Genomic DNA, 27,183 nt, shown 5'->3' on the forward strand with positions numbered 1-27,183 from the left:
TCAATTTTCTGTTGCGTTAGAATAGTAGACTACACCAGGTGCAATTTAGATTTTTGGTTGTGCATCAGCAGTTTCTCTAAAGCCAGTCACTGATAGTCAGCTAAAAACAATTTGAAATCGCTTAGTTTGTTTAGTGGTCAGCTATCATATTAGAAACTACAAATGTATTTCTGCCCCATGGAAAAATTTGTAGAATTTATACACTTTTTGAGGGGGGGGGCGGTGCCAGACCTGCGCGCAACTGCGGTCCTTCATGTGCATGTTAGTCCTGTACTAAAATGCACATTCAATGGAGATTCTGCATTGAGGAAAAAATAATTTCTCCAGGACTAAAGGTTTAATCTGTGTTCAGGAAACTAGCCATGTGTCTGCGTATTCTCTACATACACTTGTTTATCCATAGTTGGTATCTTCTACAAGCTTCATACCCCATCTCTTTGCTCAACCCATACCAGGTGAAGTGGACCCTAAAGAGCGTCTCACCCGCCAGAGGAAGCTGCTGCAGAGGAAGCTGGGACTGGACATAGGTGCCGCAATCGGCATGGACACGATGGAGCTGTTCAATGATGAGGACCTGGACACCCAGTACATCTCCACGCCCAGTGGCCCTAAGACCCAAGGACAGGGAGGGACGGGCTCTGGACCCTGCTCCAGCTCCCACAACCATGTGGTGAGCCAGTCATACTACCTCCATTTCCAACTCTCCTTTAGGCTGTTATTGAGTCAGTAATTCCGTTAAATTTTGAACAGCATCCTACGAAGCTTAACACCGGGTTGTGTTCATTAGGCCATGCTATGAAAAATCTAGAACATTTTTACAACAAAAAACAAATGTTTATTTCTTATTGGATAAGTCCAGGTAATCCCTCCATTTCAAAGCCTACTGAACTCCACCCAGGTAGCATCAAGTGCAGGCTACTATCCTTTCTAAGTCTGGGTTCATCTGGTCACAACAGTGGCAGACGGTGCGAGGCTGGGCTTAGAAGCTTGGTGCTTCTTTCAGCACCTCAACTTTGCCAGGTATATTTTGGACCCTTCAGTCAACCTGGCTGCGTACCCAAACTGGACTGGGGCATGCTGTAACTTGTCCAACCGTGATTGGGATGTCTGGTAAGAAGACCTTGGAGTAGGTCCTGACATAACATGCTTTGGCTCAGACTATTTGAAAAAGTTACTAGCTGTCAAATCCTTGCTTCCGCCATCCTTGTTTCCTTAATGCCTCTCAAAGCTCATTGGAGGAGAGGTTAAAGGTCCCTCAGAAAATTGAGGAAGGCCTTGCGGAAACGAGGACTGAGGAAGCAAGATTTGACAGCTAGTAACGTTTTCAGACTCGGCTATAGTCTTGGGGGGGGGCTCAGATAAATTGCAGAAAGCAAGCCTTCTTTCATTGACGTCTTTCCATCTGAGTTGGAGTGCAGGGAACCTAGGGGTGGTGCGAAGTGTCATAACTATTTATGGGTCTATCCTAATGATCAACTCGACCAGATGCAAAGCCAAGATGATAGAGTTCCCGGTCCACCCCACTTATCTGACCTGCCCTTTTCTGCAGGTGCCGTCTTCACTTTAGGATGTGGTGAAAACATCACATTATGCTCCCTGTCTGAGGAACAGTCTCTGGTCAGAGAAATGAATGACTCCCATCTTAAGATGTCTAACTTATTACTTTGTCTGAAAAATAAGTGGGCAATTGTTTTGTTCCATTTTCAGCCCATGCAGGCGGCAGAGATAATAGACTCTGAGTTTCGACCTGGCATGAGCAACCGACAGAAGAACAAGGCTAAGAGGATGGCAAAGCTAGTGGCCAAGCAGCGATCCAAAGACATGGATCCCAATGAGAGAAGGTATGTCCTATTTCTTCCAAAGCTTTTTAGACCGGGTTGTGTTCATTAGGTACCAAACTGAAACATTTTTGAAACTGAGTTGAAGGTGTAAATGAGCATTTCTTATTGGAAAAGTACAGATGGCTATGTTTGCTCTAATGAACATAACCCAGGTCTTTGGTTTTCATTGGCATTGTGTAATGTAGGAGATGGGTCTTTCTGAGTTGGTTGACCTGAGTTTATTGATCTGTGATTTGATTTCCATTCTTATTTCTGTAGTAATGACAGTTTTGATGGGGAGCCCGAGGAGAAGCGCAGGAAAACTACCAACGTAGTCATCGACCAACCGGCAATGGAGCATAAAGTCTTAATCGATAATGTTCCAGACAACTCCAGCCTCTTAGAAGAGGTAAGAAATGGGTCACCAACGATAAAGCTCTGTATTCTTGATAAATCAAAGTAAACCATTTTACACAGAACTTGAGAATCCATTAACTAGGCGTCTGGAGAAACAGACGGTATAGTTGAACTCTTTAAAAAAAAAAAAAAAAAACGTTGCACAGTTCTAATTCATCTTGTGCTTTTTTTCCAGACCCAGGAGTGGCCCCTAGAGAGCTTCTGTGAGGAGCTCTGTAACGACCTCTTCAACCCCTCATGGGAGGTAATGACTTTCCCGAGTCCGAGCAGACCTGTTCATGTCATCTGTAATCCTACAGCTCCTTATGTAGTTGTCCTATAAGGATCCATTGTATAACACATAAAAGGCAGCATATACACTGATCTGTGAAGCTACTTGTGCTCTGGCTGTGTGTCCAGATTCGTCACGGTGCAGGCACAGGCCTCAGGGAAATCCTCAAGTCTCAAGGTGCTGGAGGAGGGAAGCTGGTGGAATGCACTGCAGAACAGGTACTGTATCTGACTCCTCTGTGCTAGGCCACCCCCGGCTGTGTCCGGGGGCAGGCCGAGTTTGGGGGAATCCCTGCTCTATGCAACCTCCAAACATGAATAGTTCAGTTTCTCTAATAGATGGCTGACCTTTGACCTTTCCCAGATGGCGCTGCAGCACCAGGAGTGGCTGGAGGATGTGGTTATCAGGCTGCTCTGTGTCTTTGCTCTGGACCGTTTTGGAGACTTTGTCTCTGATGAGGTGTGTCTTGTAGCGTTCCATGCTATTGAGTGGGATGGCAGAATTACATTTAATGTTATTTACGCCCCCTGGGGTAAATTTCGACAACTTTCTAAAATGCCAGTTTACAGAATTTTGCTACCCTATTTACGGGCGCTTATGAGTCTGTCTAACATGCCGTCGCTCTCTCCTTTCTGTTCAGGTGGTGGCTCCGGTCAGAGAGACTTGTGCCCAGACACTGGGCGTGGCCTTGCGCCACATGAATGACAGCGGCGTTGCCATGACTGTAGACATCTTGCTGAAGCTGCTGACGGAGGACCAGTGGGAAGTCCGGCACGGAGGTCTTCTGGGCATCAAGTATGCCCTGGCTGTCCGAAAGGTACCAATAACCACCTGCTCCTGTCCTGTTTGCTTGCATCTGATTCCCACTATGCATGATGTGTGTGTGATCCACTTTAAGTCAGTAAAACAAGTGTTTTCTACATGTATAGACACTGTCTTTCTATAACTTTTTCTCTCGCTCTTTTCTTTTGCCCCCTCGTCTCCCACTCAGGACCTGATCTCCGCTATGCTTCCGCGGGTGCTCCCTGCCATCACAGAGGGGCTGCAGGACCTGGATGATGACGTCAGAGCGGTGGCAGCCGCGGCCCTCATCCCTGTAGTGGACGGCTTTGTACAGCTACTCCCCAACAAGGTCAGACGGGAGCATCTCGCCACGGTCCCCCTCCACGTCTGGTCACCTGATCTGCCCTTTAGCCTTTCTCCAACCTCACCCCTCACCTCGTCCTATCCATCTTATGGCTTGCCGCCTTGGCATTGTGCATGTTAGCAGTTGATGTTATTCTTCAATAACAGACCTCACAGCAAATCAGGGGGAGGAAAATGGGTTTATTTAAAGATAAAAATCATCCTGGGTGGTAAATGTTCATGCTCCCCTGTCCTCAGTGATTCTCTCCACAGAAGAGACAGGATGTAGTTTTATAACCTTGCCCGAGCCTGTGGTTGACCAATTAGAATTCCTTGCAATAAAATTGGGCCAATGGCCAAATGGTAAGTATCCTATTCAGAAGACAAATTCCTCCCATAGCTCATTAATTCCATACGACAGAAGAAACACTATTTCCACTGATCGTTATTACTATTTTACTTCCTCTGCGTTGTGTATTTATCTTTAAAATATTCTTACATGTACTACTTCATGGCGCAGTAGGGTTGTGTTCAGTAAGCACCATATGGCTACCTGGGCTTTTCCAGTAAATGCTGATTAGCGAATGCAAAGGAAACCATGAACACAACCAATGTAGTTCATTTGCAGAATTAAAAAAATAATATTTCCCAGTGCCGCGCTAACTGTAGCATTTTTCTGCGTTGTGTAAATCCTGACCTCCGTGTCTTCTTTGTGTTGCTCAGGTCCCGTTCATAGTGAACACCCTGTGGGATGCTCTCCTGGAGCTGGATGACCTGACTGCCTCCACCAACAGCATCATGACCCTACTGTCCTCGCTGCTCACCTACCCCCAGGTCCGACAGTGCAGGTGAGTGTCTCCTCTACTTTTTCTTTTCTGTGCGGATATAACCTCTTCTCCCACTTCATCTCGAAGGGGAATTCCAATGAAGATTTTTACTTCAAAATGTTACTTTAACGGTAGTAGTTTTAAAGAACAATTGCCTTGTGAAGTCTATGGCGTTTTGATATGGCTGTGCAACGTTCTCACCAGAGATTCCTATTTTATATTTCTGGCTTCTTTTTATTTAAGAACATGACAGTGTAGAAAGTTGTAAATGTTTTCTGGGGGTCATAGTACATGCCAATTCACACTAGATGTTTCGGAGGGCAACTTGTGTAAGGGTTAACAGGCCCAACAATTTTATATTTTGTCCCCTCCAGCATGCAGCAGTCCCTAACGGTCCTTGTCCCTCGGGTCTGGCCATTCCTTAGACACACCATATCATCAGTCAGACGGGCCGCATTAGAGACCCTCTTTACCTTACTGTCCAAAGCTGACCAGGTGGGTTTGTAAGGGAAAGATGCCAATAGAGCCTTATGCACTAGTCTAGATCTGAGAGGATTGGATCGGTGTAAGCAATAAGGTAATAGCGCCGCCTTGCCCCCCCCTGATAGGCTAGGTGAAAGTTTCACCATAATGCTTATCCCAATCAAATCCTCTCAGATTTCAACAAGTAGGAGTCCATTTGAGATTGGGCCAGTGACATGAAATGCGAAACTATGACTTCAACTGTTTATACAATTTGGCTGATTTCATCACTGAAGTCTGTTTTGTGGCGTTGCAGAGCTGCGCGCTATGGCTCAACCAGGTCCTGCAAGACATGCTCCGACACATCTTCCAGTCTTGTATCCTGGAGAGCAATCAGGAGATCCTGGACCTCATCCAAAAGGTTTGTCCCACACACACTCTATCCAGGAGGTCATATATCCTGGCTGATGCTTTTAATAAGCGCATGTCTGGTAGGTGTGGACAGAGCTGCTGCGCCAGGCCCTCAGCAGTACGTGGTGGCAGCCAGCTGTCCCTGGATGGGCGCCTGGCTCTGCCTGATGATGCAAGCCTCTCACATCCCCATAGACATCAACATGCTGCTGGAAGTCAAGGCTCGCTGCAAGGTGAGAGGGTGGTGACTCCATTAGGACTGACCGTTACATCAGTTACAGGTTGTGGTCTTCTCAATTGTCCTTGTGCTAATGTTACACAGGGCTTCTTTATGGGATAGGTTTATGCGTTTTCTCTGGTATGATGCAGTGATCCAGTTGTCTAAGGTCAGGCTCATTAGGCCACATTAACATTTTTGCCAAATGTTTTGCGGAAAATAAATGTTTCTTATTGGACGACCTCGGATGGTACTGGTCTGTTCCGGAAAGTTATTTTCCGTTTCGTGCCTACTGAACACTTCCCAGGCTTTGACGCATATGTTTTCTGATGTGATTTGACAGGAGAAGGCTGGCGGTAAGCCTCGCCAGGGAGCCTTGGTTCAGGTGAAGGAGACTGTTCAGGAGTATATCGCTGGGGCGGAAACTGTGACCGAGGACCCAATTACGAGAGACTATGTGGTGACACGGGCTCGCCTCATGGCCGCAAAGTTAGTCCCTTTCTATAATTCTGCATCTAATTTTGATCCCGTGCAATATTGAAGACTAAAACTAATGTTAGTATTGGGACCATTGTTGGATCCTGAGAGACTAAGATTTAAAAACCCAACGCAGGACTGTATGGTTTCTGCAGCCAGCTGCTACTCTGGTTGGACTGTTCGTTAGTCAAGGCAAGAGCAACTCTGCATCTGGCATTGTTGGTCTCCAGGCTTCTTAAGCCTTGTTCACACTGCAGGCCTTAATGCTCAAATCATTTAAACATTTGTTTAAATATGTGAATGGGATATGCCAAAAAAATAGGATTTTGGTTTCTTCCAATGTGAACAAGGCTTTAGTGCCTGGAGTCCTGGTATGGTGATAAAAATATTTCACACATTCCAGCATTGCATACTGGTTTGTTAAATGAGAACAAACTGAAACTTGTGTTCTCTTGACAGGAAAAGAACCACGATTGTGGAATTGCGACAAATCCTTTTACAACATTTGCACTAAGCTACTATGAATGCCTAACAACAATACATTTTTCTATTCAGACTGTTGGGGGCCTTGTGTCGGTGTATGTGCGACCCGCAGGTCAACTCCTCCTCACAGGACATCCGACCGGCTGAGTCGCTGGGCCAGCTGCTCCTCTTCCACCTCAACTCCAAGTCTGCCCTGCAGCGCATCGCTGTGGCCCTGGTCCTCTGTGAGTGGGCTGCTGTGCAGAAGGTAAAACCTGAGTCTGTTTTTGTAATTGTTCTGTTTGGATAGGAGTTAACCATAATGCTGTCAGGATTTATTTCAGAGAGGCTTTTATGGCCAGGATTCAAACAAACTCGTATAAACTTCCCGTGTAGGGCGATTGTAGTTAGTTCTGCTTGAGCCAACATCTCAAGATGTGTGAAGTTGAATTCGGAAGTTTACATACACTTAGGTTGGAGTCATTAAAACTAGTTTTTCAACCACTCAACAAATGTCTTGTTAACAAACTACAGTTTTGGCAAGTCGTTTAGGACATCCACTTTGTGCATGACACAAGTAATTTTTCCAACAATTGTTTAGACTATTTCACTTATAATTCACTATCACAATTCCAGTGGGTCAGAAGTTGACTGCTTTTAAACGGCTTGGAAAATAAAAAAAATGTCATAGCTTTAGAAGCTTCTGATAGGCTAATTGACATAATTTGAGTCAATTGGAGGTGTACCTGTGGATGCATTTCAAGGCCTACCTTCAAACTCAGTGCCTCTTTGCTGGACTTCATGGGAAAATCAAAAGAAATCAGCCAAGACTTCAGAAAAAAATTGTAGACCTCCACGTCTGGTTCACCCTTGGGGGCTATTTCCAAAAGCCTGAAGGTACCACGTTCATCTGTACAAACCATAGTATGCAAGTATAAACACCATGGGACCACTCAGCCATCATACCGCTCAGCAAGGAGACGCGTTCTGTCTCCTCGAGATGAATGTAGTTTGGTGCGAAAAGTGCAAATCAATCCCAGAACAGCAAAGGACCTTGAAGATGCCGGAGGAAACCGGTACAAAAGTATCTATATCCACAGTAAAACGAGTCCTATATCAACATAACCTTAACGGCCACTCAGCAAGGAAGAAGCCACTGCTCCAAAACCGCCATAAAGCCAGACTATGGTTTGCAACTGCACATGGGGACAAATATTGTATTTTTTGGAGAAATGTCCTCTGGTCTGATGAAACTAAAATAGAACCGTTTTGCCATAATGACCATTGTTATGTTTGGCTGAAAAGGGGGGAGGCTTTCAAGCCGAAGAAACCCATCCCAACCGTGAAGCACAGGGGTGGCAGCATGTTGTGGGGGTGCTTTGCTGCAGGAGGGACTGGTGCACTTCACAAAACAGATGTCATCATGAGGAAAAGAAAATGATGTGGATATATTGAAGCAACATCTCAAGACATCAGGCAGGAAGTTAAAGCTTGGTCGCAAATGGGTCTTCCAAATTGTGGCAAAATGGCTTAAAAGGATAACAGTCAAGGTATTGGCGTGGCCATCAAAGCCCGGACCTCAATCCCATAGAAAATGTGTGGGCAGAACTGAAAGTGTGTGCGATCAAGGAGGTCTACAAACCTGACTCAGTTACACCAGCTCTGTCAGGAGGAATGGGCCAAAATTCACCCAACTTATTGTGGGTAGCTTGTGGAAGGCTACCTGAAACGTTTGACCCAAGTTAAACAATGTAATGGCTATGCTGCCAAATACTGAGTATGTAAACGTCTGATCCACTGAGAATGTGATGAAATAAAATCTGAAATAAATCACTCCTATTATTCTGACACTTCATTCTTAAGTGGTGATTCTAACTGACCTAAGACTGGGTATTTTTGTGAAACTGAGTTTAAATATTTTTGGCTAAGGTGTATGTTAACTTCCGACTTCAACTGTATATATCCATCCGTATATCTGCAAACTGTTTCATTGAATCCTGGCCGATGTAAAATTACACCTAGTCTCCCCCCACTTCTCGCCTCAGGAGTGTCAGGTGGTGTCAGCCTTGGTCCAGCCTCGCCTCTTAGCCATCCTGTCAGAGCAGCTGTACTACGACGAGATCGCCATTCCCTTCACACGCATGCAGAACGAGTGTAAGCAGCTCATCTCCCTGCTGGCCGACGCTCAGATCGACGTGCGCGACCGCCTCAACTGCAGTGTTTTCACCATCGACCAGGCCAGCGAACTGGTGAGAACTCTATAAAATAATGGTGTGCGTGTGATGAAGCCTTTGTTGTGGGGGAAAAACTCATTCTGAGTGGCTGGGCCTGGCTCCCCAGTGGCTGCACCCCCAGCCCAGTCATGTGAAATCAATGAAATGTATTTCAATTGACTGATTTTCCTTATGAACTGTAAGTCATATAAAAACGCAACACAGATTTTACTATTTTTGTAAAGTATACATTTCGATTCCAGACATAAGGACAGATTTTTCTCCACAACCCACCCGTATAGAATTGTTCCCGAAAGCTGATTTGTGACCAGTCAAATAACTTGCCTGGCTACTACCTCTGCAGGTTTAGATCTTGAGGTAGTCAGCTCATACAAGTACTTGGGAGTATGGCAAGATGGTACACTGTCTTCTCTCAGCACATTCAAAATGTATGGGGTAAGATTTTCTTTAGGAATCTAGTAGACTAAAAGTAAGTTTTCAACAATATAAATAGGAAAGTACAGATCAAGTGTCTTTAAGTACTTTACACCACTGTCTACATTCATACAGTTTCTTCACTGTGTACAGCTTGCTAATCACTGAAATGAAAGGTATGGATGTCCTTTGGGTGGTGGACTACTCTTGATACACATGGGAAACGTGTGTGTGTGTGTTGCAGTTCTTGACGCGCTTGGCACTTACTATCATACCCCCTTTTTAAAAAGCTATTTAAAAAAATATATATATATATAAAAAAATTACTTTCTTGCTCTGAATGGCACACATACACAATCCATGTCTCGATGCTTAAAAATCATTCTTTAACTGGTCTCCCCTTCGTCTACGCTGATTGAAGTAGATTTAACATGTGACATCAATAAGGGATCATAGCATTCATCTGGTCAGTCTCATGGAAAGAGCAGGTGTTCCTAGTGTTTTGTACACTCAATTTATCCTGTGGCGGGGGCAAACATAAGCTCTGCACATGGATGAATTAGGAATGTCTCAGCACCGAAGAACAGACCGTTCCCTGCTGCATACGTGGCTGGAAGCCTAGGCCATGTCTTCCTCACCGCTCACAAAATTTTGAATTCTCAACACCAGCTCCTGGGTTTGTAAAAATGTTATCTTGATTTTAAAACGTTTTCCGACCTGCAGTATAGTTCGGGACGACCCAATGCAGAACTCTACGGTTCAGTTGAAGCTCAGTGGGGATGATAATAACTTATTATATTGGAACTGCGGCACCTTGTGCTCTCTTTTAGCAAAGTTGACGATGACACTATTTAGATTGAGAGGAGCACTCTGTATTAGGTTACTTTAGTGCTTTGTGGGACATGTTCGCTTGTCTGCTTAGAAGGCCATGGCCCAGTGCCTGTCTGCCACGGAGTCATAAGGGTGTGATGACACCATGCTCGAGAGACAGATGGCAGTGTGATAATATTGATTCTTGTCTGGTCCTTTCTCACTATCACTGTTCCTGTTCCACTGGTTGGGAGCAAAAACAAACCTAGCCTATGAGAAGCCTGCTGCTAATCCTAAAGGTATGGACAGACCAGTAGGTTTGTCAAGTGTCTGGCGTAATTTGCAAACCAAGTACAAACAGATTCTACATGTTGTAACGACTCGCTAGGCGCGGCTGGTAGGATAGCAACAAACAAAGCGCGAATTAAAAGCACCGTAGCACCATTAGGTGTAAACTTGACTTATCCAGTTGCGGCCCACTTCTTGGAGGCAGGCCACTCGATTTCGTCTCTGCGTTATATTGGCATCGAACATGTCACCCTCCCTAGGAGAGGGGGTGACCTTGATAATTTATTGTTAAAACGAGAGGCTGCCTGGATCTTTAATTTAAAGACCCTTGCGCCCTTCGGTCTCAACGTAGACTTTGATCTGAAGCCATTCTTGTGATTATTGTGACTTTGCCATTGTAATTGTGTGTAAACTTGTATAGTCAAATTAATCTATGATCGTATGCTATCCATTTGTTTGTATGCTGTTCTTTGTATGACATTTTAATATTTGATTATTAACCAATGATATTAGGCCACTCCTGGCCATGATTACAGACACCTGTGTCCTTTGACACTATATAAACGAGTCATCCCGCAGTGTTTGTGATTATACCCTGATGAAGACAGCTTGGTATTACATTTTTGCATCTGAGCTCCAAGAGTGTGCGGCTCTCTTTTTTATTTTTATTTTCAAGGATAGCAACAATGACAGAAGTCCGAAACACGCGGGAGTATAACCTATAGTTATATTAACTCTTTAATAAGAACTAGTTGGTCTGCTTACCAGCTTCAATTGTCGTCCGGTCACTACTTCCTGTGGAGAACACAATGTCCAGGGCTTCAAACAAATATCTGTAGAGATCAGCCTCCGGCGTCCAGCTAGGAGCTCTCATGTGCTGAACTAAATCAGAACCCTAAATTTCCCAGGTGCGTTGCAGCCTAACAAGGCTGAGTGGCCTCCGGTGTGGGCGTAGCCCTGCAGCCCAGCTTGCTGCAGCCTGCGTGGCTGACGCTCCAAACAGTGGCTTTCCCCGCCAACCGGTGGGCGGGTGGTCTCTATAACGCACCACGTGAACAAATGGCAAACTGCCCCCTACTGTACAGACTGACAATCGATCTGGCATTTTATTTTTTGTAACCATTTTTTGTGAAGCGTACTCCCATGTTTCTACCACATTGGTTACAGTGAATTCGTGAAGTATTCAGACCCCTTCAGTCTTTCCACATTTGTTACATACATTTTATAATAAGGCTGTAATGTATTTTTTTAATAATATTGCTCATCAATCTACTCTACCCATAATGACAAGGCAAAAACAGTGCTTTAGAAATGTTTGCAAATATGTAGGACTGGGCGATTATTTTCCATGGAGGGCCACATTAGAATATATTTTTGCCATCGCAGGCCAGAATCATACATGTACAGTGGGGCAAAAAAGTATTGTCAGCCACCAATTGTGCAAGTTCTCCCACTTAAATTACAGGCCTCATCTTTTTATCATAGGTACACTTCAACTATGACAGACAAAATGAGAAAGAAATACAGAAAATCACATTGTAGGATTTTTAATGAATTTATTTGCAAATTATGGTGGAAAATAAGTATTTGGTCACCTACAAACAAGCAAGATTTCTTGCTCTCACAGACCTGTAACTTCTTCTTTAAGAGGCTCCTCTGTCCTCCACTCGTTACCTGTATTAATGGCACCTGTTTGAACTTGTTATCAGTATAAAAGACACCTGTCCACAACCTCAGTCACACTCCACTATGGCCATGACCAAAGAGCTGTCAAAGGACACCAGAAACAAAATTGTAGACCTGCACCAGGCTGGGAAGACTGAATCTGCAATTGATAAGCAGTTTGGTTTGAAGAAATCAACTGTGGGAGCAATTATTAGGAAATGGAAGACATACAAGACCACTGATAATCTCCCTCAATCTAGGGCTCCACGCAAGATCTCACCCCGTGGAGTCAAAATGATCACAAGAACGGTGAGCAAAAATCCCAGAACCACACGGGGGGGACCTAGTGAATGACCTGCAGAGAGCTGGGACCAAAAAAATGGCCTACCATCAGCAAGGGCATTGAAGATGAAACGTGGCTGGGTCTTTCAGCATGACAATGATCCCAAACACACCACCCGGGCAACGAAGGAGTAGCTTCGTAAGAAGCATTTCAAGGTCCTGGAGTGGCCGAGCCAGTCCAGATCTCAACCCCATAGAAAATCTTTGGAGGGAGTTGAAAGTCCGTGTTGCCCAGCAACAGCCCCAAAACATCACCACTCTGGAGGAGGTCTGCATGGAGGAATGGGCCAAAATACCAGCAACAGTGTGTGAAGACTTACAGAAAATGTTTGACCTCTGTCATTGCCAACAAAGGGTATATAACAAAGTATTGAGAAACTTTTGTTATTGACCAAATACTTATTTTCCACCATAATTTGCAAATAAATTCATTAAAAATCCTACAATGTGATTTTCTGTATTTCTTTCTCATTTTGTCTGTAATAGTTGAAGTGTACCTTTGAAAATTACAGGCCTCATCTTTTTAAGTGGGAGAACTTGCACAATTGGTGGTTGACTAAATACTTTCTTGCCCCACTGTATGACTGACCGATATCTACTGTAAATCACATCCAGATATTCTACATTTTTAACATGCACAGAAATAAACCACATCCATGTTCTCCTTTTGGTAGGTATTTTCATTATAAAAATGCAATGAACAACACAGAGCAAAAATACACTGCGTTCAGCACCTCGGACAGAACTTGTTATCGTGTATGCACAAAAACACGAGAGCTCAACATTACATTTATACTACTCAATCAGTGTGAGGAGTGAAGTCATTGATGGGAATTGACTAGAGCAGTGAAGTCGGGTATAGTTTCTGTCACTATGCGCAGGATTTCTGAGATGAGTCCGTATTTCATCACTGAAAATGTATGTCCATATACATAGGTTGACCCAAACAGTACAAACATCTTCTGACGAAGACTCCTAATCTTTGGAAAGTTTTGTTCATCAAGATTCATAGAACCTCATCAGTGACATTGTTTTGAATAGTTCTCCAATCACTGAGTCCGATTGAAGATAAGCTCAAGTTGCAGGTCAGTGGGAGCATTATCCACATTGAAGGTGAAAGGAGAGGAAACCAACTGCATGTCATTTTCTAACACTTTGAAATCCTCAGTGCCGAGAGCTCACCGTTTGCTCAAAGCACGCAGTAGCAATTGAATACTTCTCCCGCTGGTCATCTGATAGGAAACTGACTAGTAGTGTCAGAAGGTGGGTGAGATTGTTGGCTTCTACTTGGCGGGTCAGGAGGAGTAATTTTCTCGTGGCTTTGACAAGGCTGTACATCTGATGTGCAATAAGGACCTTGTAGTTTGGAATTCAGTTAATTCATGAGGGCCAGGATGTCCACGGTGAAGGCAAAATCAGTCAACCATTCTTTATCTTGCAGTTGCGGGAAATCCACATTTTCCTTTCATTTGCAAAAACTCACAATCTCCGACTTCAGGTCCCACACCCTTTTTAAGCACCTTCCCCAATCTCACGTTTGTGTAGTAGGGGAGATCTGCGGAACCCAACTGTCTCGTCCAGCTTTAGACTGTATCCACAACATGGCTCATTTTCAGAACACATTTACAGAGCACCTAATGAATAATGCAATGCAGGAAAATACTTTTCTGATCTGGGTTCAGCTCAGCTAATTGATCTTGTATCCTTTTCAAAAGGACTTTTTTTTTTTTCCCCCTATCAAATGTGGGACCCATCAGTGGTCACACTGGATTACTTTTCAAAACTCAGTCCCAGCTTTGCCACACACTTATTAACCACCAATAAATATTTCCCTGTGCATCTAATTTCAATATCTGGGGTTATGCCTTGCAAGACGATCAACAACTGTACAGTGTCACGTCACTGCTTTAATCCAGGGCCAAGGATAAATAGGTGAAATCCTTTACCTTGTCTTTCAACTGTGCCATATTCTTTGCAATGTACTCAACATACTGTGTCACTGTTCATCTTGACAGGGGAAACATTTTCAAACCGCTGTTTTCTTGTCGGGGCAGAGTCAAAAGTTCTTTAATGAATTTGCCCTCAGCGACTGGCTTGCTATGTTTAGCAATTTTGTGGGACAGTGCATAGCTAGCCCTTGCAATTCTGTTTGCTGAATGCATTTTTGTGGAAAGTCCTTGCTGCTTTTGCAACTGTTTCGATGCACTTGCCCTCTGCTCTGAAGACATTATTCCTATTTTTCTGCATGCTTTGTCTGGACAAGTTGTAGTCTTTCAAGACATGGATGCACACAGCTTTCACTGATACCTCAAATAAATATTTAATGTCTACTCTTGCTGGAACACCCTACTACGTTCATTGGCTATCCTTTTTTTCTTTTGAACTCATTTCTGCTCAACTGTCAATCACTGTCTGTCCTTGTGCAGTTATTTATACGTGCCTTCAACCGCATGTGGGACATTTATTTTGGAGTTATCATTACACAAAGGCAAGTTCATTGGGCTTTTAATTTGAATAACATACGCTTTTCAAAACTTGACTCGCAAATTCTTCATGTGATCTGAGCACGATTCCGCAGGCTGTGCAACCTAGCACATTTCCCAAAGTATTCAGACCCTTTACTCTGTACTTTGACGCAGCAATTCCAGCCTCGTGTCTTGGGTATGACATTACAAGCTTGGCACACCTGTATTTGGGGAGTTTCTCCCATTCTTCTCTGTAGATCTTCTTAAGCTCTATCCGGTTGGATGGGCAGTGTTGCTGCACAGCTATATTCAGGTCTCTCGGGAGATGTTCGATCAGGTTCATGTCCGGGCTCTGGCTGGGCCACTCAAGGACATTCAGACTTGTCCCGAAGCCACTTCTACGTTGTCTTGGCCTAATGCTTAGGGAGGTTGTCCTGTTGGAAGGTGAACTTTCGCCCCAGTCTGAGGTCCCTGAGCAGGTTTTCATCAAGTATCTTTGCCTCGATCGTGACTAGTCTCCCAGTCTCTGCTGCTGAAAAACCATCCCCACAGCATGATTCTGCCACCACCACGATTCACCGTAGGGATGGTGCCAGGATTCCTCAAGGCGTGACATTTGGAACTTCAGGCCAAAGAGTTCAATCTTGGTTTAATAAAGACCAGAGAATCTTGTTTCTCATGGTCTGATTAGTCTTTGGGTGCCTTTTGGCAAACTTAAAGCGGGCTGTCATATGCCTGGAGGGCTGCAGAGCTATTCTTCTGGAAGGTTCTCCCATGGTCAGTGACCATCCGGTTCTTGGTCACCTCCCTGACCAAGGCCCTTCTCCCCCTATTGCTAAGTTTGACCGGGCGGCCAGCTCTTGGACGAGTCTTGGTGGTTCCTAACTTCTTCCATTTTAAGAATGGAGGCATGTGTTTTTGGGGACCTCCAATGCTGCAGACATTTTTTTTTTGGTACCATTCCCCAGAGCTGTGTCTTGACACAATTCTGTCTCAGAGCTCTACCGACAATTCTTTCGACCGCATGGCTTGGTATTTGCTCTGATATGTACTGTCAATTGTGGGACCCTTTTTTATATAGACAGGTGTGTACTTTTCCAAATCATGTCCAATCAATTGAATTTACCACAAGTGGACACCAAGTTGTAGAAACATCTCAAGGATGATCGAAACAGGATGCACCTGAGCTCAATTTTGAGTCTTATAGCAAATGGCCTGAATACTTTTATGTAAAGGTATTTGTTTTATTTTTAATACATTTGCACAAATAAACCTTTTTCCACTTTGTCATTGTGTGTAGATTGAGGGAAAGTAATTTAATCCATTTTGGATTAAGGCTGTAATGTAAGTGGAAAAAGGAAGGTGTTTAAGTACTTTCCGACTGCACAAAGTCTATTGCTTCACTGGCCACATTCTCAATACAGATTAAATGTATCATCAAAGTTGGACTCAGGAAAATGTAATGACTTCAATCTATTTTTGTTCTTGAAAGATTGTTGTCAGGAGATTCATTTTATTTGCCTCAGTCTGTCCACTCTCTATCAGACTTCATCAGTTCCATTTCCCTAAACCCCAGGATTCTAAATAAAATAGAACTATAGACCCTATTGAGGTTAATAGAGGCTAAACTCTGTTATAGAACGATGACAAACCCATGACTGTTATTACTCTTCTCCATCCTCTGCTCTTCCCTCTATAGGTGACCACCATCTTCACCGAGTCCACCGTGGGTCTGAACATGAAGTCCAAACAGTTTCAGCCACTGGATGGCAAGCGTCAGCAGGCCCAGTCCACGGTGGGCGAGACCAGTGTGGAGTGGCAGCAGCTGCACCTGCGAGTCCACATGTTCACCGCCTGCGCCGTGGTCAACTTGCAGGTAGGGATGAGTGTGTCGACACGTCATCAATACTGCTGATACCTGGCAACATCAAATTTGATTTGTCACATACACATGCTTGTGCTTCTAGTTCCGACAATGCAGTAATAATCAACGAGTAATCTAACCTAACAATTTCACAACTACCTTATACACACGTGTAAAGGGATGAAGAATATGTACATAAAAATATATGAATGAGTGCTGATACAGAACGGCATAGGCAAGATGCAGTAGATGGAATGAGCAATACCGTATGCATTAAACAGAGATCAGGGTTTCCGAACATCTGACCATGCAGCATTTTAAATTTACTGGACTTTAAGACATTTTCCGGATCCATATGCATTGGTTGTGCAACCTGATTAGGGCGTCCACCCACAGTGCTCAGAATGCCAGAAGTCACATTTAGTTAACGGTAATTCGTCTTAACAGAACATGCAATAGTGTCATCTTTGAGCAATTCTGATGAGCAATTTGAAGGTGTAAGCATTGAGTCCATAAGGCTAGGGGATAAATAAACCCATTCATTCCCAATAGGACACTACAGCAGAAATCATGATTTAGCCACAGGATCATTAGATTTTTGTTTTAAATCGCGTAGTCTAGTCGGAGGGTGCGCAACGAAAAATACATTAAATTACAGCTCTAAAATCAATCAAGGATAGTGTGGTTGCTACACATCCAGCTGGCTATCCTTTTTAGTCAGGCAGACTGATAGACCTGAGCGCGCAGCAAATACCACATAGATTATTGTTGCGTTGCGTCTGTCCTTGCAAAGCAGAGACCCAGCCGTGTGTGTGTGTATAGCAATATTTAAAATACAAACACGCCGAAAGTCTGGAAAGCGGAATGGTTCCCAATTTTCTTTATTATGAAAATTCTCAACTTGAGTGAAAAGTACCCTGTCTTATTGAGCCCAGCGAAGAGCATAGGCCATAGACTGGCCAATAATTTCCTCCAGGTTAGATGGCTGTCATTGTATTGATTTTCTCTTTTTGTAGGCGACCCTGTTTTTTATTGTTTGGTATTAAAAGATTCTGGTACTGTCTCCAGTCAAATAAAATGTTGTAGAATTGCATGAAATGTGTTTATGAAAGGCCCATATTTTCCTTTGCAATAGCCTGCCTACTCTGCCACGACAGACTGCATTGAACAGTTTTTTTTTGTTGTATTTTTTTGCAAACTTTTTTTATATTAGCCGAAATTGACTCTTACATAAGTCTGCAAATACGAGGATGCATGGAATGCTTCATTATAATGGCGAAAATTTGCTTCCCTAAACTTGAAACCCACATGCCGTTCGTTATAACTGTCCGCATTTACTTTTCCACAGCCAACAAGCTGAGTAACACATAGTAAACTCACTAGCCTAACCCCCATACAGTTTGCGCCAACCGACATGGAAGCTCAGCTTCCAGATCCTAAGCAACTTTGCAGTATTTTTGTTTGTTTTGTTATTACATACAGCTGGAAATAATTTCTGTATATCAGAGCGATGGTAACTCACCCGCATTACGACCAGGAATACGACTTTCCTGAACTGAATCCTTTGTTCATAACCCCCCCAGGGCAATTGAACATATCCCAGAGGCTGCGGGGAAGAGATATTTGGAGTGTTCTTAAGTCTGACTCAGGAGGCGGGCACACCATCCACCACTTCCGAGTATATTACTCGCAAATGTTCAGTCTCTGGACAATAAAGTAGACTAGGTCAGGGCTGGATCTCCTTCCAGAGAGACATCAGGGACTTACTCTTGTTTCACGTGTGTGTGTGTGTGTGTGTGTGTGTATATAGTCCCCGTCCATACAGTGAGCTGGGGTCTCCGTTTATCGCGCAGACAGGAATAAAAAAAAAAAACTCTCCGGGAAGAAAAGGCAGGAGTGTGTGATTCATAATTAACTACTCATGGTGTGATTGTGGGAACATACAGAAACTCAAGTCTTTTGTTCACCCGACCTAGAATACCTCCCAATCAAATGCCTACCGTATTACCTACCTAGTCACAGCCGCGTACATTCCCCCTCAAGCCGATACCACGACGGCCCTCAAGGAACTGCACTGGACTTTATGCAAACTGTAAACCACATCCTGAGGCCGCATTTATTGTAGCTGGGGATTTTAACAAAGCAGATTTAAGGAAAATGCTACCGACGTTCTATCAACACATTGAATGTAGTACTCGCTGAGGAAAAACACAATCCCTACTCTTCACCTTTTTGAGATGCCTACAAGGCCCTCCCCTAACCTCCCTTTGGCAAATCAGATCAACTCCATTTTGCTCCTCCCGTCCTATAGGCAGAAACTCAAACAGGAAGTACACGTGCCAAGGTCTATGCAACGCTGGGTCTGACCAATCGGAAACCATGCTTCAAGATAAATTTGATCACACGGACTGGGATAAGTTTCCCGGGTAGCCTCTGAGAATAACATTGATGCTTACACGTACACGGTGACTGAGTTCATCAGGCGGTGTATAGGGGTTGTTCCCGCAGAGACTAAGACCTACACAAACCAGAAACTGTGGATAGAAGGCGGCAGATAAACTAGTGGTTAGAGCATTGGACTAGTAACCGGAAGGTTGCAAGATCATATCCCCGAGCTGACAAGGTACAAATCTGTCGTTCTGCCCTTGAACAAGGCACTGTTCCTAGGCCGTCATTGAAAATAAAGAATTTGTTTTTAACCTGTTATGGCTGCATCCCTTTTTTCAATTTCCGCCTGAAGACATACCCTAATCAAACTGCCTGTCGCTCAGCCACAGAGGCAAGGATATGCATATTCTTGGTATCATTTGAATGGAAACATTCTGAAGTTTTTGGAAATGTTAATTGAATGTTGGAGAATATAACACAGTAGATCTGGTGGAAGAGAAAGAAAGAGCATCTGTTTTCTGTTATTGTTGTAGTATAATCTTTCACATGTACTAGAATAGGATGCTGAGATAATTTTGATGGATAACACAAGAGGGCAACTGTAGGTGTGCAAAGTTTCAGACTGATAACTTCAGGAATGGGTGAGCTGCATGAAGTCACCCAGGTGTCCCACACAAGTTGCCCAAATGTAGCCAAGTGATCAAATTGGTGAAATGACCTATAACTATATACAGCAGTGCAAATCACTATATACAACATCAAAAAGCAATTCTAACACACACAAAAAAAATGTTTAAGAAAATAAATATAAAAAAAAACTGTACACCCCTTAAGTCTTCGTCACAATATTTTGCTGCCTGCGCCATGTCCCATAGCAGTCTCTTTCTGATGTAAAGCAGAGGCAAACTGAACAAGTGGTGCATTTCATGAGACACAGAACACAACGACGCCTCCATGCTGTGCCCTTTGGCCCTGAGGCACAGTCATGCCTGCAGTAATGAACTGTGGCATATGAACACCACTGGAGGTAGAGCGTGCAGCTTGGCACCGGGGGCTCCCAGTCGGGGTCGCTATCACTGTGAAAGAAAATATTTGTATGAGTCTTTTATCATCACATAAAATAAACATATGTATTGTATAGAGCAGAGGGAACGGTCACAAAGGTGAAGTGCTGTTCCGTTCAACTCCAGCCATTGTGGGCCTGCACTCGCCCCCAGCACCCAAGGGCTATTTCATATGGAAATGAAGAGGAGTAGCAGGCACAGTGGCCGTGTGTTTCCATTTGAATAAAAAAATGGAAAATATAGTCTGACTTGGGAAAAAGAAAATAACACACACACACACACACACACACACACACGGCAGGGTAGCCTAGTGGTTAGAGCGTTGGACTAGTAACCAGAAGGTTGCAAGTTCAAATCCCTGAGCTGACAATGGAGTTCCCTGCGCGTGCGATTGCAACCAAGAAATTGTGGTCAAACCCCAAACCATTACATACTGTTGTTTACCTCAGCTCATTGGCTATCTACCAGCTCGATTTCAAGAAGATCAGTGGTCATTGGGCAGAAATAGTCAATCAATGAAGCTTTGCTAAAATTATTGGTGAGTAATGTAGTCATGGTTGTCTTCAAATCAGCTCACTTCGGTCAATACTCCTCGCAAAAAAAACAATGATGTTTGGCTGTGTTGCAAACATCCAGAGGAATGCACTGAAACCAACCATGACTAGATAAACAGTTGTTTATGGTGTGTAATAACGTCGAATGCTCTGTTAAAAAAATTGATAGAGATGGAATTCACGGCACAAACGGTTTACAAAATGTTTTGATTTAAAATCCATTTTTATAACTTATCAAAGAACTGCACTTCATTTGATCACTGGGACCCTCAGGAAGAGATAAGAGCAAGATATCAGAATGTAAGTCATAATTTTACCTTCAGATGTGAAAGTCTAAACTGTCATGGCAGAAAATGTTTCTGTTCTTGATTGCTCTTCTCAAACAAAAGCATGGGATTTGTTCTCTGTAGTAGATATTTTAAATTGGAAAACGTAGTTTGATTACCAAGATTCTAATATTTTGAAGGGTGTAAGACACTTGCATTTTCAAGAATGTTTAATGTTACGAAGTTGTATTTTTAGTTGTCACTCTGAAATTTCCCCTGATGTGGATCGCAGCCATAACCGGTTTTAAGTCAGTCTCATCTGAAAGTTGTACATTCTTGGTTATCTGCACGAACCCTGGCTAACAAGTTGAATCAGCAATACAAAATTGGGTTCATTTATTTACTAAATACCTAACTAATCACACAGAATTACACATTTAACAAATTACGTCATAAAGGAAAATGTCCCGAGCAGGCGGAACAGATGACAGCTGGTTCACAAAAGGGGCTGGGTTTGAGTGAAGGAGCGGGAAGACTGAGGAACAAAGGGCGAAGCTGTGCTATTGTAAATACAGAATCCTATGCATTCTAAATTACCGCCCATTTGGAAAAGGAAAATGCAATAAATATTTACTCTGAGCTGTGCTTCGGCAGGTTGGTGGTAGATGGAAGGCCATGTTGCCAAACCGAGTCCTTTGTCCTTTGAAGAATGTCTCTGCTGGTAAATTGAATACGTTGTAGTAACGTCGTTGTGTGGCAGATGGGATACTCTCTGTTCCTTCCTAACCCTCGTTTGCAGCGGCTGTAGCTAACTCAATGGCTAGGAGGTATCACTTCTGTAGTGAATATGAGTTCAAAGTTCATACCATTCGCAACCAAAGCTCACGCTGATGTTGGCTTCGTTCTGTAGTTATTATCTGAACCATTCTGACATTGGAGCGTCATCCTTGGAACAGGAGGTTATATTGTTGTCAAGGCTTTATATAGGAAGGGAGAGGAGGGCGTGTTTGAAAAGTTGTATAGCCCATGTCCCTTCACAGGGGCGGGCCACTGAGTAGAGCCCTATCTTATGAAAACCCAAATGTTACATTTTAGAAGCAAAAATCACATTTCATCCCATCACGAATAATTTCATATTCAAACATTTAAATTGAACAACAATTCCATGTGAATCCGATAACTCTGTGTAGACTTTCCACTGTAGAGTTTGTCATCTTATCATAGATGAGAATGTCTCCGATGACAACCGAACTGACATATCCACTGCATATGTTCAATTGGTCGGTTTACCAGAATATAGATAATTTCCCCTCACCTTCTGATGTTCCCAGAATCTCTGTTACATTTGCAAAACCCTTGGTTGACATCAGTAGGGTCGAGAGAGGGGTGGGGGGATGTGTAAGTGGTATTTATGATTGTCATAAACCTACCCCCAGGCCAACGTCATGACACACCCTAGACCCACTTACATTTTCTTACAGCCCCAATAGATCCACAGATGATGCCATTGCACTGCACACTGCCCTATTCCATCGGAGGAATACCTACGTTAGAATGTTTATTGATTAAAGCTCAGCCTTCAACGCCATAGTACCCTCCAGGGCCCAGAGCCTAACGAGGATCTTGAGTCTAAACCCCACCCTGTGCAACTGAGCCCTGTACTCCCTGTTCACCCATGACTGAGTGGCCACGCACGCCTCCAACTCAATCAAGTTGGTAGATGACAACACAGTAGTAGGCCAGGTTGCCATCAATGACGTCAGCCTACAGGGAGGAGGTAAGGGCCCTGGCAGCGTGGGACAAGGAAAATGACCTCTTGTCAACAAAATGAAGGAGCTGATTGCGGAGTTCAGGAAACAGCAGAGGGAGCACGTCCCTATCCACATCGACAGGACTGCAGTGAAGGTGGAAAGCTTCAAGTTCCTCGGTGAACACATTACGGACAATCTGAAATGGTCCACCCACACAGACAGTGTGGTGAAGGCGCAACAGCTGACGAAATTTGGCTTGGCCCTAAGACCCTCATACTTTTACACATGCACAATTGAGAGCATCCTGTCGGGCTGTATCATCGCCTGGTAGGGCAACTGCACCGCCTGCAACCACAAGGCTCTTCTGAGTGTGGTGTGGTTTGCCCAACACATCATGTTTTAATTTGTGAATTGTTAGATACTACTGCACTGTTGGAGCTAGGAACAAGCATTTCTCCTTAACATCTGCTAATTATGTGTGACCAATAAAATTTGATAGACTAGGTAAACTTTTATACTATTGGGACTAGGTAAACTTTTATTACTATTCTGTGAGAAAGAAATGGCCTATTCCAAACTGACTCTGGGACATTTGGGATGATGGATCCCAAATTCATACAACCAGTAGGCCTAGGCTACATCCCAAAAACGAGGCAAAAGAAAAGCTGTGGCTCATGCAACAGATCAGAACGTTTTAGCTTAATGTTGCAACACAGTTTCTTCACGCAAGTGCACAAGGCATTAGGCTATGCGCAAATGTTCATTACATAATGCAATTCGCGGGGAAAACACAATTTGTTTCATGTGACAGATAAATATCCCCCTCTTTCTAAAGGATCTTTAAATATGCAACAAGTAGCGTGGGTTACTAATATGACTAGGATTGTGCTTTTGGCTACTGGACAATGAAGGTTGATTTTGAAAACCAATAAAATGAGGGGAAAGGCCACTTGTTTCAATGGTATATGGGATCTTTATAAAACAATTGCCTGCAAGTTTGGTTGTATTTTGGCTACTTAGAAGCAAGATAAGACATGCCTCGTTGTAAAACGTTTAAGTTTCAAACAAGTGTGTTTCAAAATTCATACTGCCGCCAGCTCATTGCAAAGTGGTGTGACACGTTGACGCTTGTTTAGTTGCCTATGCACTTGAATTGCAAAGGGAAGCGAGCTTTACCAGTTGAGGAAAAAAATAGATATTGCTCTTTTTTAATCATAGCCATGTTTCTTTTTTCTTTTTTTTACACGCGATTGCCATTAGAATTGTTGTGCAATGATTGGCTTTATTAAGGCAGGTTTCACTCCAGTAGCAAGGAACTGCTTGAGCTGTAGCAGTGTCTCTTGTTCAAAATTGAATGGTATTTCAATAAATTAATGGGATGAAATACATTATTTCGCTATGGGATAGTTTTTTTTTTATTTTTTTTTTACAAATTGACCTCTGGCCGTCTTTTTAACTGACAAGCCGACAAATACCGGGTAACGGAAACACTGCCGGAAATGTTCTTGGTATCATATGGAAACAGGAATGTGCCGCGTTTGTAAATCGGTCTTGTGTTAATTAGGCACCAAATGGACATAGACTGGGCTAGTCCAATAACGCACTTGTTTTCTCATATTCCAATTTGCAGGCGCTGCCAGACAAGCTGAACCCGGTGGTGCGTCCTCTGATGGAGGCGGCTAAGCGGGAGGAGAATACCCTGGTGCAGGGCTACGCCGCCTCCTTCATTGCGAAGCTGCTGCAGCAGTGTGCTGGTAGGCAGCCATGTCCCAATTCCAAGATCGTCAAGAACCTGTGTTCATCGGTCTGCGTGGACCCCCTGCTCACGCCCTCCTCGGCCTGTCCGGTGTCCACGACTCAGGAGACTGCTAAAGGTATGGGATGGTAGATCTGGGTGATATAGACGGTCATATTGCGATGTCTGAAGTTGAGGGTGTGCAATTAGCATGCCGACTGCAGGAATGTCCACCAGAGCTGTTGCCAGAGAATTGAATGGTAATTTCTCCACCATATGCTGCCTCCAACATCATTTTAGAGAATTTGGTAGTACAGAAATTTGCTAAAAATGGCTAATCCAGTTTTTGCTTTGTCATTATGGGTGTGTTGTGGGAAAAAAACAATTGAATCCACTTTAGAATCAGGCTGTAACGAAATGTGGAAAAAGTTCAGGTCTGAATACTTTTCCAAATGCACTATATATGTATGTAGGAGTACCAGCCAAAGTTTGGCCATCTACGCATTCCAGGGTTTTTCTTTATTTTTACTATTTTCTACATTCTATGGAATCTTGTAACCAAAAGTGTTAAACAAATCAAAATATATTTGAGATTCTTCAAAGTAGCCACCCTTTGCCTTGATGAAAGCTTTGCACAAAGGGTGGCTACTTTCAACAATATTTAATTATCAATTGATTTATTACTTTGGTTACTACATGATTCCAGGTGTTTTGATGTCTTCACTATTCTACAATGTAGAAAATAATAAATTTAAAGAAACCCTTGAATGAGTTGGTCAACTTTTGACTGATGCTGTATGTGTAATTGTTGTAATGATCAGGTTTCGCTGTACCATTGTACAGATTGTTAGCTTCATGCTTGCACCATTTACTCACTGAAATTCTAAAACCATTTGTTCAAACGGTAAAGTACATTATCCTTATGATTATGTAATGAAAGCATCTACCTGTAGCTGTTTTCTCTGGGGCCTGCTGACTCACGCGAGCCTCTACTTTCCTGGGGGGGAAATGCTCTGTGGAGGAAGTTTTGAAATGTTTTTAAAATCAAATTGACTTAGTTGAATAGGAGGTTTTCTGTTGGTTTTATTTATAAGCTCTACTATTTTACAACCAAGATATTTGATATGGTTTTAAGATGCAGCGCATGCGAAATGCACATTGGTGCTTTGCATAGGCCTCATTGGGCGGGAGGCTACAACTGCAATGTTTTTTGGGGCTTTACAGTTACTGTTAGATTAATACATGGCTGCTGGCAGTGGCTATTATATTTAGATGATGTTTTGAGTTTGCACTTACTCGGGTGATAAATTGGCCTATGAAATTTGTGCACAAAGATGCAGGTGAGCTATATTAATTTTTTATAAAAAAAAAAAATCTATTCTGGAGCTCTATTTTAACAGTAAAATAGAACAGCCCAAATGCCTGATGAAATAACTAATTTGTTGAATAACATCTCAATTGTATATTACACATTTTAATAAAGCACTCTGAGTGACTTTATAAGATGATACAAATGGTCTATATTGTGTTTACCGTTAAAAGAAAAATAATGTAATTGGTGCAACCAAATCATGGGCAGGTGCCACCAAAGGGGAGCCCTGTAATATTATTCACCACCTGAGGAAGTGTGAACTCTAAGCACTTTAACAAGCTAGCTAACTCTATGATCCTGTTGCTCGATAGCCATGTTGGCTAATTGATTAAACAATCAGTAATTCACGTCCTACAAAACAGTGCTCGGCCTAGGATACATGATGTTTGCCTAATCGGCGACAATGGCGCACGCTGCGCCGTGCGCGCATCAAAACCATACTACATACTAAGCCTGTTGTAAAGTGGTACCATGAACTCAATGTTGAGGGGCGAGAAATAAAAGCTGTGACTCTCCTCCTCTCATTAAGTAGAACGAGTAGTTTGAAAACAATTTTTCCTTCAATTGCATTTTGAGCAAGGGTCATATGCTTGTGCTTACCTGACTGCATCTCTCCCTCGTTCGCACAGTGGGAGGAGTGTGTGGCTCACTCACCCAGCAGCGGAAACTGAGAAGGGCAGATACTTTCATAGCAGGAGTCGACATGATGCGTAGGCTGTTACTGTTGACCAAATAATGGTTTTAGAATAAACTGTAATTGTAGTCTCATCCTGTTTCAGTAAATGAACACAACCCAGATTAAACCCTAACGAGGTAGAAGCAACCAGAAGAGTGACTACATAAAACCCTCTTACTCACTTTGCTGTTTTCTCTACCATTCCTAGCTGGCATGTCAGAGAAAGAATGCATGCACCACGTGGTCAATAAGACCAAGGGCATCATCACCCTATACCGTCACCAGAGGGCAGCATTTGCCATCACCAGCAAAAGGGGCCCCACTCCCAAAACCGCCAAGACACCCACCACTGAACTGCCCCCCGGCAGCACCATCACCACAGACACTGATGAGGTGGGTGAAAGAGGGTGTGAACGGTTACCTGAACATTTACCTGTGACTGTTTGTTTATTTTATTTTTACTGTTTCAGAATAAAAAAACCTGTCTCGTCCAGAGAAGAGGCGCAGAGTTCTCTCTGATGACGATTGCCAGGCACTTTGGCCAGGAGCTGACAGGGTCACTGCCCTACCTGTGGGAGTCCATGGTGGGACCTCTGAGGGCTGTGGTGGAGGACAACGAAGGCATCGGTATGCTAAAATGGCATTCTTATCCAGTGCGACTTGTTCATTGGGATCACTAGGAAAACCTTTCAATACGCAATCTGAAAAATAGCATTTCTTATTGACAAATACAGGTAGCCCTTCCCTGTTTCAGTCCATTTGGTGCATAATGACCCAGATGTACTGCTGTTTACTACCCGCTGTCC

General features: G+C 43.3%; 1 protein-coding gene across 1 annotated transcript in view; it reads left to right on the plus strand.

Moving 5' to 3' along the window:
- The window catches only part of LOC135512448 (TATA-binding protein-associated factor 172-like), a 62,898-nt gene that overhangs the window by 7,851 nt on the left and 27,864 nt on the right, over positions 1–27,183 (plus strand). Inside the window, 20 exon segments of the mRNA XM_064934482.1 lie at positions 456–670; positions 1,708–1,841; positions 2,100–2,229; positions 2,413–2,481; positions 2,637–2,726; positions 2,872–2,967; positions 3,149–3,325; positions 3,500–3,640; positions 4,357–4,481; positions 4,835–4,955; positions 5,239–5,343; positions 5,418–5,442; positions 5,445–5,566; positions 5,894–6,039; positions 6,583–6,757; positions 8,535–8,738; positions 16,407–16,583; positions 24,225–24,468; positions 26,586–26,770; positions 26,848–27,004. Coding sequence (XP_064790554.1) covers positions 456–670; positions 1,708–1,841; positions 2,100–2,229; positions 2,413–2,481; positions 2,637–2,726; positions 2,872–2,967; positions 3,149–3,325; positions 3,500–3,640; positions 4,357–4,481; positions 4,835–4,955; positions 5,239–5,343; positions 5,418–5,442; positions 5,445–5,566; positions 5,894–6,039; positions 6,583–6,757; positions 8,535–8,738; positions 16,407–16,583; positions 24,225–24,468; positions 26,586–26,770; positions 26,848–27,004 — 2,838 coding nt within the window.

Source organism: Oncorhynchus masou, chromosome 24 (assembly GCF_036934945.1).
Source record: "Oncorhynchus masou masou isolate Uvic2021 chromosome 24, UVic_Omas_1.1, whole genome shotgun sequence".
Taxonomy (NCBI): domain Eukaryota; kingdom Metazoa; phylum Chordata; class Actinopteri; order Salmoniformes; family Salmonidae; genus Oncorhynchus; species Oncorhynchus masou.